The sequence below is a fragment of the Talpa europaea genome (assembly GCF_964194135.1).
Source record: "Talpa europaea genome assembly, chromosome: X".
Classification (NCBI taxonomy): Eukaryota; Metazoa; Chordata; class Mammalia; order Eulipotyphla; family Talpidae; genus Talpa; species Talpa europaea.
Genome location: NC_140081.1, coordinates 7,453,217 through 7,466,856, shown reverse-complemented (window position 1 = coordinate 7,466,856; position 13,640 = coordinate 7,453,217). Strand labels below are relative to the sequence as shown.

Sequence of the window (13,640 nt, the reverse complement as noted above, 5' to 3'; positions counted from 1 at the left end):
GGACAGTTTTACTTTATCTGCAGTTTATTGGACTCATTTTTATAAGTGAGGCGGCCGTTGTGCATCTTGGTTGAGGACTTGCTTGCTTTCCAGGATACGTGACCGTCTCCTGCTCGAAACCTGAGTTAGGGGTCTGTACTTTGTGTTTTGTGATACACACACCTAGACCTACCTTAACTCCTATCACTTAACCCGTATCCTGTTTGCAAGTTACCTCGGGCAGCTTTAAACACTGGCTCTTTCTCCGAAAGCGTGAACGGTTTTCACTTACACGGCACAGGTCAGCGGGCAGGCCTGCTGTACCGGACGGAAAGGCCGGCTCCGCATGCTCGGTCCCAGGCGCAACAGTACTTCGTGCTCCTCGTCCAGTGGGTGCCAGTGCGAGTCTGTAGGTGCGCCCTGCTGAGTGCTGCGAACAGCCCTGGCTGGAGACATCCATAGTCCTTGTAGTTTCTTAGCGCTTTGGCGGCAGCTGCCGTTAGAATGTAGAGTTTTTTCTAGAGTTCTCTGTTTTAAAGGTTCAGGAAAAGGTACTATACGAGTCTGGCAGCAGGGAAGAGATCAGCCGCCCAGTGCAAGGGTGCCCGGGCCGCCCCTTACTCACAGTGCCTGAGAACGAATACTTTTTCAGACCCAAGAAACCCAGGGAACTACAACTGCTGTCGACCTTGATTGACTTGCTTGATAATACAATTACGGTCACATAACAAACAAAATCCACAGAAGCTGTTAAGTTTATCATACATATTTACTTCATCTATACAGAATCGAGTAGATAAAGTCAGATTCACATTAGTGAAAAATCTCTACAAAATGTCTTTGAAAAGCAAAACAAGACTGCCTCTTAACAATTCGTATCCTCATGAAAGACGTGGGCTGTAAAAATAAAGCAGTGTGTTTAGCACAAACTAGAAGATATCTGCATCATTTTTTTCACAGTTATTTCCATCTACAGTCTGAAAGAGGTAGATTTTTTTCTGCAACACCTGAGAGTTGAATCGTGACAGCCAGGTGTGATAAAGGCAGTTGCATACAGAACTGAAAAGACCGGTCTCAAGACCAAGAAGTGTACTCCTACAACTCTGGGGATGAACTGGTCCGTTACCCAAGACCCAGGTTTTCTTGCCTCCTGGGGATCTACTGCCACTCTAAATACACCAAGAGAACGTGATGGCGCGACAGATGCAATGTAAGTGAAGTGGACATTTGAACCTTTTCGGGGTCAGCCTAGTCGCGTTACAGTGTTCTAGAATATGGTAGATAACAGGGCGTGCTACAAAGCCACGACACGGGGCTGGTGAGGTGGTAGCTGTACGAGGGCCTCCTCGAGGGTCCCATGTGTGTTTATCCACAGGGTAATGGGTGGGGAGATTCTGAAAGGACACCAAACGCATCCCACGCAGAATCCATATCCTTGAAACACATGACAGCATCTAGCTAAAAATACACAGTAAGCCAAAAGCAGCAGGCCAAGGACTGAGTCACATGGCTTTAAGAAAGCCCTTGAAAATACGCAACAGGCCCGAGGTTTACAATCCTCCGCACAGGACAAGCACCACAAAGAAACGCGGGCTACGCGGTGGCTGAAGGGCGCTCTGTCCCGAGCTAGACAGCCGGCAGAGCCGTGGCGAGATGGGGTCGGTGGTCCTCCTCGGAAAGGAGATTATCATTTGATAGATACCTTCATTTCCTCCCGGGGAAATGAGGCCAATATTTCATTCGGTAGCCGAAGGGGGTGTTTCTAAGAGGTTACTGGAGGGGGCGGGGGTGTTTGTTTCTGCTTCTGACTCATTGTGACAGGAGTAATGAATCAGATAACCTACTTGGTGGGTTTGTTTTCCTCCACCATCTGGTCTTTGGTTCATAGGCCCGGCGGTGGACGCGTGGTAGAATCCGCCACTCCAGGTGCTGTTTCCTAGCTACTGCACAATTTTCAATCCTTTCAACCCAGTTTAGTGTGTGTCAGGACAGAGAAACCCTGTTGTTCGGCTGGCGGAGTGGAATTTAGTCAGTCCGGTAAGCAATGTAAGAGGGGTCTGTGGGATAGTTCGGCTTGGTGGAATGTGCTATCGGCGGTTCCAGGAGAACCTACTTCTCCTCATGAAGTATGCCAATGCAAGTTCTGTCGGGGGCAAAGGCAAACTCGCTATCCCTGCAGCCTCCTCAGTCATTTAACTTGGCCATACTCGATGCTGGAAGGAGCAAAGGAAATCCAGTTGAACTACTCCCAGCGGTGTGCTTGCTTCTGAAAGCGCCCCACTTGCGGGTGCACAGACCTTGGTAATACTGGGGTTTTTTCTGTAGTAAAACGAGTGACGGGAAGGAAAGGGTGAGAGACAGGCGGACGGCCTAAGTAAGAGATTCTGACTGAACACCCTGCCGCGTTTCCCCAGAGTCAAAGCCGCTGGTTCCAGTCGCATGTGGGAAACGAGAGCCGCTGCGGCGGGCCCGCGCTGTAACCAGACTCCCTTCTCACACACCTGGAGAATTTGGCTGCTGGGACTGGACAGGTGGACACTGACGAGGGCGCTACAAGGTAGCGGAGGGACTCCGGCCTCGGGAGAGCAATGCGGGCACCTGCCCTCCTCTGAGAGGGGACCAGCGTGACTGCTGTGTGGGGAGGAGAGAAAGTGTCCCCGAACCCAAGCGGGAGGCCGGCGGGCGGGCGGCAGGTGGCCCGGGCTCGCCAGTGGCTCTGCCGCCCTGAGAGCAGAGCGGCGCGGCCGTGCGCACGAGCCTTCTGCCTGCGCCCGGTGGCCTGCCCGGCTGCTCCCCGGGGACAGCTTCCTGCGCGCAGCCTGCCAGAGCTCGTAGGAATTCAAGGCTTGTGGCCATGTCAACTTGTCGAGTGCGTAAATACCAGGAGACCGGATTGGAATTGAATATGCTATGCTTGTTTCTGACCCAACACAAGAGTTTTATTTTCACTCGGCATTTAAATGGTCTAGTAGACAAAACTAATCATGTTGATTTTATTTTTGAGTAGTAGTAATGGGGGGCCAGGACGCTGAAGTGAATATTTTCACATCAAGGGACCATTATCAGAACAAAGTTCCTTTGTAATGGCCGGTCCTGTCTTGAGTGAAATTTTAATTAGGATAATTCTAGGCAAGGCGCAGGGGAGGAAGGACAAGCCATGACCACATGCATTCCAATGAGGGGACCCGAGGCAGATGTGCAACACAGCTGAGGAGGACGCAGAGTAAAACTATCCGCACGGCTAAGCAGCCTCCTGTACCACAGAAGTCCAGTAGTTCTAAGAAAATACAGATATGGTAGAAAAAGTAAGAAAATCTTCACCACAAAACCAATAGTTAACTACTAACAGAGAAAGTTATACACAAAATAGAGCTCTCCACACAGCAATCACGCTTGATCTCAGTCAACTGACTCGATGCCAGTGCCCACACCCGTGGACCCAGCTTGGGGCGCCGCCTCGGGGGGGCACGGGGTGCTGGCCACAGGGGAAGCAGGGTTCGGCTGGGCGGGGGAGCCCGGGGCGGCGCAGGGCCGTGGCACCCCCCGCCCGGAGCCCTGCTCCTTCAGGACCTCCACCTTCTCGTTGAGCTCGTTTCTTTCTGTTTGAAGAGCCCTGCACAGCTTCTCTAACCGTTCCAGTTTGATTTGAAAGGCCTTGTATTCTTTATCTCGGACAGTTTTCTGTGAGGGGACAAAAAGGGGGGAATTTATACACCCTCCGTGAACGGGAGTCAGGTCCGTGCGCACAGGAACCCGAGCCGCCCCAGAACTATGCTCTCGCCCCCAAGCGGCCACGTCCCGTGGCTTGAGACGCCCAGCCGCCACCCGCCGCGCGCACCGTGGCCCCCGAGTGGCATGTAATGCGTTTCTGTTCTAGGCTGACAAAATGTAACTCCCTGTTGGGCTTTAAAAAAAACCCACCACCAAAACCTACCTTTTAAAATGTCTCTGTTGATGGACTAGTAAGAAAACTTAAGAAACGCGTCACTAAACCTAGCAGGTGCAAGAGCGAACGGCCTACTGAAAATCGAACTCGTCTCTACAGATACTGCTTCCACTTTGTGGACGGGAACAACATTCAAGCGGTGACATTTAGATCGCAGAGAATCGCTCGGCTGCGAGGCTGGCCAAGTGCCGACGCTGCCGCCTTCCTGCAGACCGGAGGAGGCAGAGGGGCCTCCTTGGCCTGTGTGCGCAGGAACCTGCCCGGTGCTGCTCCAGGTGGCGGCGCGGCGTGGGAGCCCACCCCGGGCCTGGCGGGCCTGGCCGTCCGGGGCGGAGCTGGCCGCCAGCTCAGGTTTGGGAAACCACTGCTGGGCGAGCAAAACCTAGATGCTCTCCAGTGCCCCCACACCGGCCTGGGCCAAGCAGCTGGCGGGGACGAAGCGGAGCCCCTGCTTGTAGCCTTTTTCCCACCACCAGGGAGACACCCCAGGTTCTGCTTATCTGTCGCCCCAGCTCCAGCCAGAGTCCTCAGCAAGGACGGACAGGAGTCCCACGGCCCGCCCCCTACCCGGTGAGGTGCCTGAGCTGCCCGCGCCCCACGACCACACACACACCTTGGCTGTGGGAAACCACCTCACCTCTTCAGCCATCTGCAGAAGCGCTTTGTTGTTGTTTTCCCACTTGGTGCGCCATATTAGCGTTTCTTTCTCCAGCTTTTTAATTTTCTTTGTCATCTGTGATTCAACACAATCGCAAATGTAAATTTGAAGTTTGATCTCTTATCTCCACCCCTGGTTCCCCCCCCAATCTTAGAACGCTCCCCCTTCCCCCCACTAGCAGGTCCTGCCTTATGGGCTCCCTGCGGCAGGAGCCAGAGGGGAGTCAGAGAGCGACCAGACGGCCCCCCAGCCGGGCAGACCGTGTTAGTGAGTTTTCTGTCCATTAAACTACTTCACCAGATGATGGAAGGGTAGGGGCCTCCAGCACCCCAAAGATTGAGACTCAGTGCTCGCCACCACCTCCGACACTGTATCCCCTGTGACCTGGAGGACCAGGGGAGAGGTAAGGTAGTCCGTCCTAGTCTCTGCCCCTAACCCTCCCCCTCACGACTTGATTCAGAATTTGCTAAGGATAAAATGGTTCCAAAAATAAGGGGCACCCTCTTAAACCTACGCTCCAAGGACTCAGCTTGTGGAAGTTTCAAAGGAGGCTTCTCTGCTGCCAGGAGTCCCGAGTTGAGCACTCCCCGCGCCCGCTCGCGCCGCAGCGCCATCCCGCGGGGCTAGCCGGGGTTGGCTGAGCCAAGGGGCCTGCGCGCCCCGCCCGCGGGACAAAGGCTGGAGGAGGAGCTCTGGACATGCCCGGCGAGCCTGGACAGTGTCTCTAGCCTCGAGCAGGGGACGCTTCTCCACAAGGATAGCGCCCGGCAGTGCTGTTGCTGCCTCAACAGCACCTCTGCCCAGCTGAGGCCTCCACGGGGGACCCCGGAGGCCGCTGTCTCGGTGAAAGGGGGGAGGGGTGCAGAATGACTGCTGCTCCCTGAATTCTCCAGATTATTGGGTCTAAAAATACCTGCTGGTAGTCACTGGAGCACTGAACATGGCTATGTCTGAAATACTCCAGGAAGGTTATTTGTTGAGGAGGATGAAACGAAGGTTAAGCACCTTGTCTACAGTCCTTTTATCTGAGGCAAGGGGGACGTGAACCCAGAACACGTGCCCCCAACTACTGCATAAGGTCTAGCAACAGGCAGGGCTCCGCCCCGGACAAAGGCCAGGCGGCGACATTCTTTGACAGCCCCTGGTTTAAGGGGAACGCGTGACCTAGAGTAAGGCCGGATGCATATGTGTATATTCTGGTTCTCGGCTTGACAGCAAGGTCTTCCCTGAAGGTGAGGGGGGAAAAGAGAAGCAGGCCAGAGCCCTGGCTGGCGCGAGTCCGTGGGAGCACAGTTAAAACACTAGGAAAGTAGAAACACCGATATCAACGTGTCCATCTCTACCCCTCCACGTGAGCATGTGAGGGCCTGGGCTTGGGTGTCTAAATGATTTGCTGTCGAGCACACAGCTCTTTGGGGGCGGGGGGGGGGGGCGCACCTGAGATACTTAAAAACAAAAGACAAGAAACAAAAATGAAAGCACTTTATTTCTTGCAAGTCATATTTAGTAGAGGAATTCACTTCAATGATAGCATCTTAGCAGCGCAGAGACCATTCCCTCCGTGGGGGTCAGGGGCGGGCAAAATACCCAAACATCGCACCGAGGCTCAGAAAGGATGGAATGGAGGAGGCACCCTAACCTCCTGAGCTCGTCCAAGGAGTGGCTGTGCTTAAAGCAGCTTCTGTCCACTCCCTCTTAGAGAAGACGCTACTAAAAATAGGCCAATACCTTTTCCATTTCCTGGCGGAAGGTGGTAAACAGTTCGTTGCTCTTTGCCATGGTTGTCTGGAATTCTTCAAACTTGTCCATATAAAGAGAAAGCTACCGGGAAAAGATACGAAAAGTTCTGAGTTTCAGGTAAACTATTTCCAAACCCAGTGACTTTCAGAAAGAACACAGCGGCGCTACGCATAAGTCACTTGTTACAAGTGACAGAAATGGGACCGAGCACGCCCTGCCGGGGACAGAGACGCGCACGGCCGTGTGGAGGCGCGCTGGAACCTGAGCGCCTTCCCTAGTGCTGTTCCACCCATCGTGAATAGTGCAAGGTGTGCTACAGCTACAACTTCAACAAAGCTGCAAGCGTTTCATGAATTACCCCCTCATAGATCTGAAAAACTGCTCTTGGGAAAGGATCGTTCTCAGAACACCGCCAGTGCGTGACTTAGCTTGGCACTGAGGACATCTCTTCACCAAGGCAGGAAAATGAAACAAGCCAATGAATGCCTTGATCATGCAGGGGGGGTGGGGGGGCAGAACTCAGAATAGTGTTGAGTGCTGAAAGCTAGGAGAGGTAGAAATACCACTTTTTCTTTCAACTCCTCAAGGGATTGTTTTTCTAGCTGGGAAAACAAGCCAAGCGGAATGGAGAAAGGTGGAGTCCACCCTTTTCACCCCCGAGACAGGTGTTCAGAAGCAGGGGGCAGGACGTAGTGGGGGCCACAATCATTTGGGAGTTTCTTGTGGGTAGCTCAATTTCGCTTGGACCAGGAGGGAACTCTTCAGAGCCGTCTCGAGTAATGGCATATTGTTGGGCTGAGGAAACAGGCCAGAGGGAAGCTCACACAGTATGTGTGAGGCAAGCAGGAAAGGCATGGAAGCTCATCAGAGACCAAGAAATAGTACGACAGCGCTGCTGTGGTAGTGCCCCCGGGGCAGGAGAGGGGTGACCAGCCCAAGCACGTTGTCAGGTGAGACCAGCAGCCCTTGGAAGCACGTGCTGACTGGGAGAAACAGACCAAAGGCAGGGCCAGGGAGCCCCGCCCTGCCCCGCCCCGCCCCAGAGGCTGGCACCTGTAGGGTGAGGGGAAATGAAATGGGCCAAGCAGAGGGTTCATGACCTGCCTGTAGAGGGCAGCAGTAACTGCCTGGGAAGCTGCAGGCCCTGAGCAGGGAACAAACTTTTAAAATGCAGTTTTTCTCAGCAGACTGTAATCTCACTTGACTGAAAAAGGGTGAGTTATAAGTAGAAGCACTTCATTTCACCTGTCTGTAAAGACCAGGGGAGTTTTTTCTGTACATTTTCTTTGAGGGGGGAATGGCATCTGCTAACCCCACTTGCACCCAAAACACAGGCTGCGGCGGGATAGACCGCAGGGGTTTGGATGGAAAAGCAGGGAGATGATACGCAAAAGCCCAGGCCCAGAGGACTTCATAGCTGAAGTGAAGAATTTACAACAGGGCTTCCCTGGTGGCCCAAGGGCTTAAGTCTCAGCACTATCAAGCTGTCTGCAGCCTCCCTGGCCAGGGAGCTACTACCCACATGGCGCAGCAGACCTCTCCTGGCTCGCCCGCTGCTCCCCTCACCAGTGTGTCTCAGTAGATCTACCTGTTCTGTTCCCTTCTCTGTCTCTGGTGAATCCTCTCACCTCCCGCGCCCCCTCCCCCCCACACCTCTGGCCTACACCCCAGTTCTTCTCTGCAAAAAATAAATTTAAAAAATAAGTTATGTATTCATAGTGCAAATTTCTAAAGATTTTAGGCTAAGTTCTATGCAACTGCCATTTTTAAAAAAAATATATCCTCTTTTATTTATTTATTTTTAAGATTTATTTATTTATTTATACAAGCACTGGGTAGTCAGAAGCGCGGGAGGGTGAGAGAATTCACCAGAGTCAGAGCAGGGAGCAGAACAGGCAGACTGAGAAAATACACTGCTGAGGGGAGCAGCGGGCGGCAGGAGAGGTCTGCATGCCATGTGGGACCCTCGCCGGCAGCCGGGGATCGAACCGGTGCTGCAGAGGCTGCGGGTAGCTTCACAGCGCGGCACTCAAATGCTTGCGCCACCAGGGGAGGCCCGCAACTGCCATTTTGATTTTATAGGTCAAAAAAGTCAAGCAGTAACTCCATATGGTTAAATTTAATACAAAAGAATGAAAATCTGAGGATTTATCAGTTTTCTTTGGCTGGAAATGAGCTGACACATGTGGGAACAGATCGAGAAGGGAGGAGATACCTGGGTGTTGTTAAGAGGCCACTGCAGAGAGCGGGACTAAGGACCCCAGTTTGCCTGAGACCTCATCAGACCCACTTTGTTTCCTGGGACACAGGAGTTTGCGTGGAAAGCAGGAAAGTCTTAGGAGAAACAGGATGTGCTAGTGACCCTAATGAAGAGGAAAATTCCAAGCGGGACACGTGATCTGGCTGTAGCTGGGCACACACAAAAGCACCTTAAAGGAGATTCCAGGTAGGTATGAAACGAAGCAGATTCTTCTTACCGAGCCTGCTATCCCCTACAGTCAAGTTACCTGCTGCTTTAGTTGTACTTCCTGCTGTTTCATTTGTTCGTATTTGTGCCTCGATTCTGTTGCTTCTTTTAATAACTAGAAAACAGAAACATTCTGGCAAAACACTAATAGTAATTACAAATACGGGCGCGTCAAGTGGCGAGATGGTTAGGGCTCGCCCTCCCGCCCTCCGTTTCATCCAGAAGCGTGTCCAGCGATGACACGTTCCGTTGAATCAATGGCCGATTCCCTGCGTCCTCATCTCCTACGTGTTGCCACGGGCAATGCACTAGTGTTCTTCTCCCACTCGAGGCAAGTGCCGGGAGGCCTACCGGGAGGCTCACAAAACTCAGGGTTAAATTGTTGTAAGTGAAAATAATTACAACTTTAAGAATGTTGACATCATCTGGGTGCTTCAGAAAGCCCCTCTACTCAGCGAGAGGCAAAATGAGGCCGGGTGGGAGGGCAATGAGCAAAGCAATGAGATCAGAGGCCTGGTTGGGTTTAAAAAGTGGGGGAGAAGGGATGGAAGTTTTCACGTACATACTCGGGTTTATAAAGAAATTATAAAGAAGCTGCCCCGTAGGCAGCTCTGGAATTCAGTCCCTGGAATTAAAACGGGACGTACAGTTCAAATAAACGCTGAGACGTGCACCAGAAAGGACAGATGAGTATGTGAGCACGTGCGTGTATGCACGAAACTGAGACTCCAGCTGTGGAAACGACAGCTCCGTCTTCAGCTGACCGCGGGGCACCGCTGCGGCGGACGCCGCGGGACCAGCCTCTGAAAGCTGCCGTCTCTTTTAACCCCCGCCCAGTGTGACCTGTTCGTGTCGCGGAGGACCACGCCGGGCCCGAGTCCTCCTACCAGGCTTGCCCCGGGGCCTAGGGTTACCTGTGTCATGCTGGATGAACAGTCCTCATTATTATAAAATGTCTAATTTTATTATTTTTCGGTCAAACACATACTATGCATATGTTAGAGATCCATGCCCAATGAGAACGCCCTGTGGTCACAATTACTGACACGCAGGAGACTCTGAGCATACTCCGGGGAACAATGCTGACTGATGAGGGTGTACAGAACCCTGTTAAAGCCTCATCAAGACAAGATGCCAGATCCGTAAAATAGTTGCCCCCGTTTCAAGTTACTTGTTTGAAAAGGAAATGTCACAGTATAGAGGAGACCCATGTTTGGCCAGCTTGATCTTGAAATGGCTTTGCCAAATCTAATGTGCTCAATACTGGTAGAGTGCCTGCACCTCGTGACCACTACTACCTAAAAGTGCAGAAAGAACTCCAAGCACAGAAGCCGAGTGAGGGAGGTCTTCCTGGGAACTTGCTCTCGCCAGTGTATCTTCTGCATATACGTCACACAGCAAGAACAAGCTAAGTGCGTTCTCGCGCCTTCTCAATTCAGAGCAACGACACACAATTAGCATGACCCGGGTGCACTTTCAAGGTAGAATAAGTTTAAATGATTTAAATGCTTTCTTACAATGGTGGCGATATCGTGAAGAAACAACTTACAAACTCTCTCTCTCTCTGATGCTTTTCATCGGCTTCTTTTATCAGCTGTGTCGTCTGCTGAAGCTTGGCATCCACAAGCTGCTGCTGCAGTTCCTTATGCTTGAACACTTTATCAATATGCTATGGGAAAAGTAAAATTTCTGCCATCACTGAAGGAAAAAAATGGACCCCAATACCTTGCTCCCTCTGCGCTCCCTGCCAACAGCACCACAGCGATGATGGGCTCCCCCCCCAGCACTGCCCCTCCTGCACCTCCCCTGTGCTCTCCTGCCCCCCACACCCCCCCCCGCCCCCATTCAGGACTCAGGAGCAGGGGGGCATCAAATGCCTTTCCAGCTGTAAGCATGTACTTCCTACTTCTGCCCTATGGGGAAAAGTCTCAAAAAATCGTGGAAAAGGAGAGCAAACTGCAACCCAAACACACACAGCTCCTCATTCTCTTCTCCCCTTTAAACACTCGCGCCCTTCTCAGTGGGAGGCAGCAGGCTATGATGGGAATGGCCCCCCAGCTCCCTCACGGCAGTGGGGGGACAGCACACCTCCACCGCAGTAACATGAAAGCCAGGGCGGTGGCTACACTAAGTGCTTTGGTGCCTGGCACACGTGAGACATTTGATGAGAGATTGTTAGTCCCGAATGCAATTGCTGAGTGGTTATTTACATATAATGAAATCACCACTCTTCCTTCCCAGATGCAGAAAGAGCGGACTTTTAGTTACAATACCTCATGTGAAAGGAAAAAAATGCTTGTTGGGAACAGGTAGCCTAAGTCGGAGGGCGACAGATGGCCTATCTTTACCTGAAGATAATTTAAGCACGATGGGGTCCTAACCAAAGGATATTTGATCATATTCGCAATACATGGCTTACAAGTTATAGGATCGAAACATCTTATTTTCAAATTTCCTACACGAGTGGTAAGGCAGACTCGCTAAACAACAAAACTAAGCTAATTTTAAGAAAACTGAGGCTTTGTAATCTAATAAAAAATTTACTCTCTGGGACAAAAAAGGTTTCAATAAACACACTCTAAAAATAAGAAATAAAAAAGAGACAAGGAAATCTTCGTGTTCATAAAGTGGAAGGACTATATTTAGATCCTATCTCAAATAACTTTTAAAGCGGAGACAATAAAAAAGCTGAACAATGACTTAGATATTTATTATTGTTAATTTTTTAGGTGTGAAAATGGTATCATATATGCTTCTCTCTTTGAGGTACACACTCAGGTATCTATTAATGAAATAATATGACACCTTGAATTTGCTTCAGAATAACCCAGGGAAGGGGATGAGAATTGTCTCCAACTTTCCATAAAAGAAGGGAAAAGAAAAAGCAAAATGTAGAGTGATAAACCTTTTTTTTTTTTTTTTGGTGGGACCCTTGCTGGCAGCTGGGGAACGAACTAGCGCTGCAGAGGCTGCGGGCAGCCTCGCAGCCCAGCGCTCAACCGCTGCGCCACCAGGGGAGGCCCAAGAGTGATAAACTGTTAGGAAAGTTTTTGCACTTCGCAACATAGGCTGCAGAGCTGTCTTTGTGGACTCCTCTCCAGCAGCAAGGAAAACAAAAGAGAATACAAATAGGGACTACCTCAAACTAAAACGCTCTTGTAGAGAAAGAAACCTTCACTAAAACAAAAAGACACCCTCATGAATAGGAGAAAATATCTACACACCGCACACCCAAGGAGGCTCTGATATCAAAGATCTAAAAGAGCTCCTAGAACTCAACAGAAAGAAAACCACCCAATCAAAAAATGGGCAGAAGTGCTAAAAAGGCATTTTTCCAAAGACATACAGATGCCAACGGGCACATGAAGAAATGCTCATCATCACTGATCATTAGAGAACTGCAAATCGGACCACGAGATAGCGCCTCGCACCTGCTGGAATAACCCATCTCAAAAAGACCAGAAACGACAAGCCGGGGCAAGAATGTGGCGCAAAAGAGACCCTGGCGCTGCTGGGCATGCGGACTGGGCCGGCCCCTTCGGAGAAGGGCGGGAGGTTTCCCAAAAGAGGAGCAATGGATTGCCCATGTGACCCAGCGATTTCACGCCCGGTATCTGACAAAAGCACTAACTCGAAGGGGCGGACGCACTCCACGCTCACTGCAGCGCTCCGGGACGGCCAAGCCACGGGAGCAGCCGCGCGCGGGTGACTGCTCGGCCGAAGAGGCGCGTGGACGCGGCGGAACGCCTAGCTATGAGTAAGCTAGGGCGGGATGATGCTAAGGAAAATAAGCCAGAAGGAGAAAGACAAATCCTGGATGGTGTCACTTGAACGTGGAATATAGAGGAACGAAACGAAGGGCTGGTGGACAGAGCCACACGAGTAACAAACCCTGGCGGTCTGACTGCAGGACCAAGGCTGGGGGCGGGGGGGGGGGGGCAGGAGAGAACACAGCAGAGCGAGCACAGTAAACTATGGTGCAGGACTACGGGTGTTCTGGCGGTGGGTGTGGTGTGGTGACACCACCTGACGGGATGGGATCCTACATCTCCCCAAACCACAGCGCTCTAAGCCAACATGACCGCAGTTAAAAAAAAAAATTTGTCAGGCTGTGTGTAAACGCCAAAGTTTGCACTGAAAATGGGATAAAGTAACCCCCAGAGGTGCCACAATTAAAAAAAATTTAATCTGTATAAAGTTAATACACGTAAAACACAATCTCTTACTAACGTAGAAGGCAGGGGATGCACGGAACGCCGGCCATTCAGCCTCTGAAAGCAAGGAGCCTTAGCAGGCAGGTCACCAGCTATTTGCTTTTCAATCTCCACACCACCTCTCAACTTCTAGACTAGCTTGCAGCAGTCTTAGTTGGAGCCCAGTGACCAAGTGCAGCAGCCATGGATCCTTCCAGTAAGCTATTTCAATGGGTATATGTGTGAGTGATTAAGAAGCAGGTTCTTTTTCTCTCCCCGAACGTTATTAAAGCCTTATTTAGAAAGAAAAAGCTGAAACGTGTGATGCAATGGTAGGGGGCCCGAACACATTATCAGACAGTCTGAGAGATGGGGTGTGTGGGAGCCAAATATTTATCCCTCGTTAGTTTGGATAAGGGGGCACGTGTGTGCTAAAGGAGCAATCTTCCGCTGTCCCATGGAAGGCAAGGAGCACTTAAGAGGCCTCCATGACACTCGTGGCATGCCCACACCCATCAAGTGCTGACCCCAAAGAATCCTTCTGGTGGGGGCCCAACTTCTCTGTGCACAGAGGTTCTACGGCATCCTGTGATCGGAGCTTTACTTTAGCACCGAAAGGTGAACGGTCGCTGCTCACAGCGAGACGCTGTCTGGACA

General features: G+C 51.3%; 1 protein-coding gene across 1 annotated transcript in view; it reads right to left on the bottom strand.

Annotated features, from left to right (window-relative positions):
• Window positions 1-3,378: 3,378 nt before the first annotated feature.
• The window catches only part of TXLNG (taxilin gamma), a gene marked incomplete at its 3' end in the record, with an annotated part of 43,047 nt that continues 32,785 nt past the window's right edge, over window positions 3,379-13,640 (bottom strand). The window contains exons 6-10 of the mRNA XM_084258190.1: window positions 10,340-10,459; window positions 8,831-8,905; window positions 6,312-6,404; window positions 4,563-4,658; window positions 3,379-3,660 (exon numbers count right to left, since the gene is read on the bottom strand). Of these exons, the coding sequence (XP_084114316.1) occupies window positions 3,379-3,660; window positions 4,563-4,658; window positions 6,312-6,404; window positions 8,831-8,905; window positions 10,340-10,459 (666 nt within the window). The remainder of the gene's footprint in view (window positions 3,661-4,562; window positions 4,659-6,311; window positions 6,405-8,830; window positions 8,906-10,339; window positions 10,460-13,640) is intronic.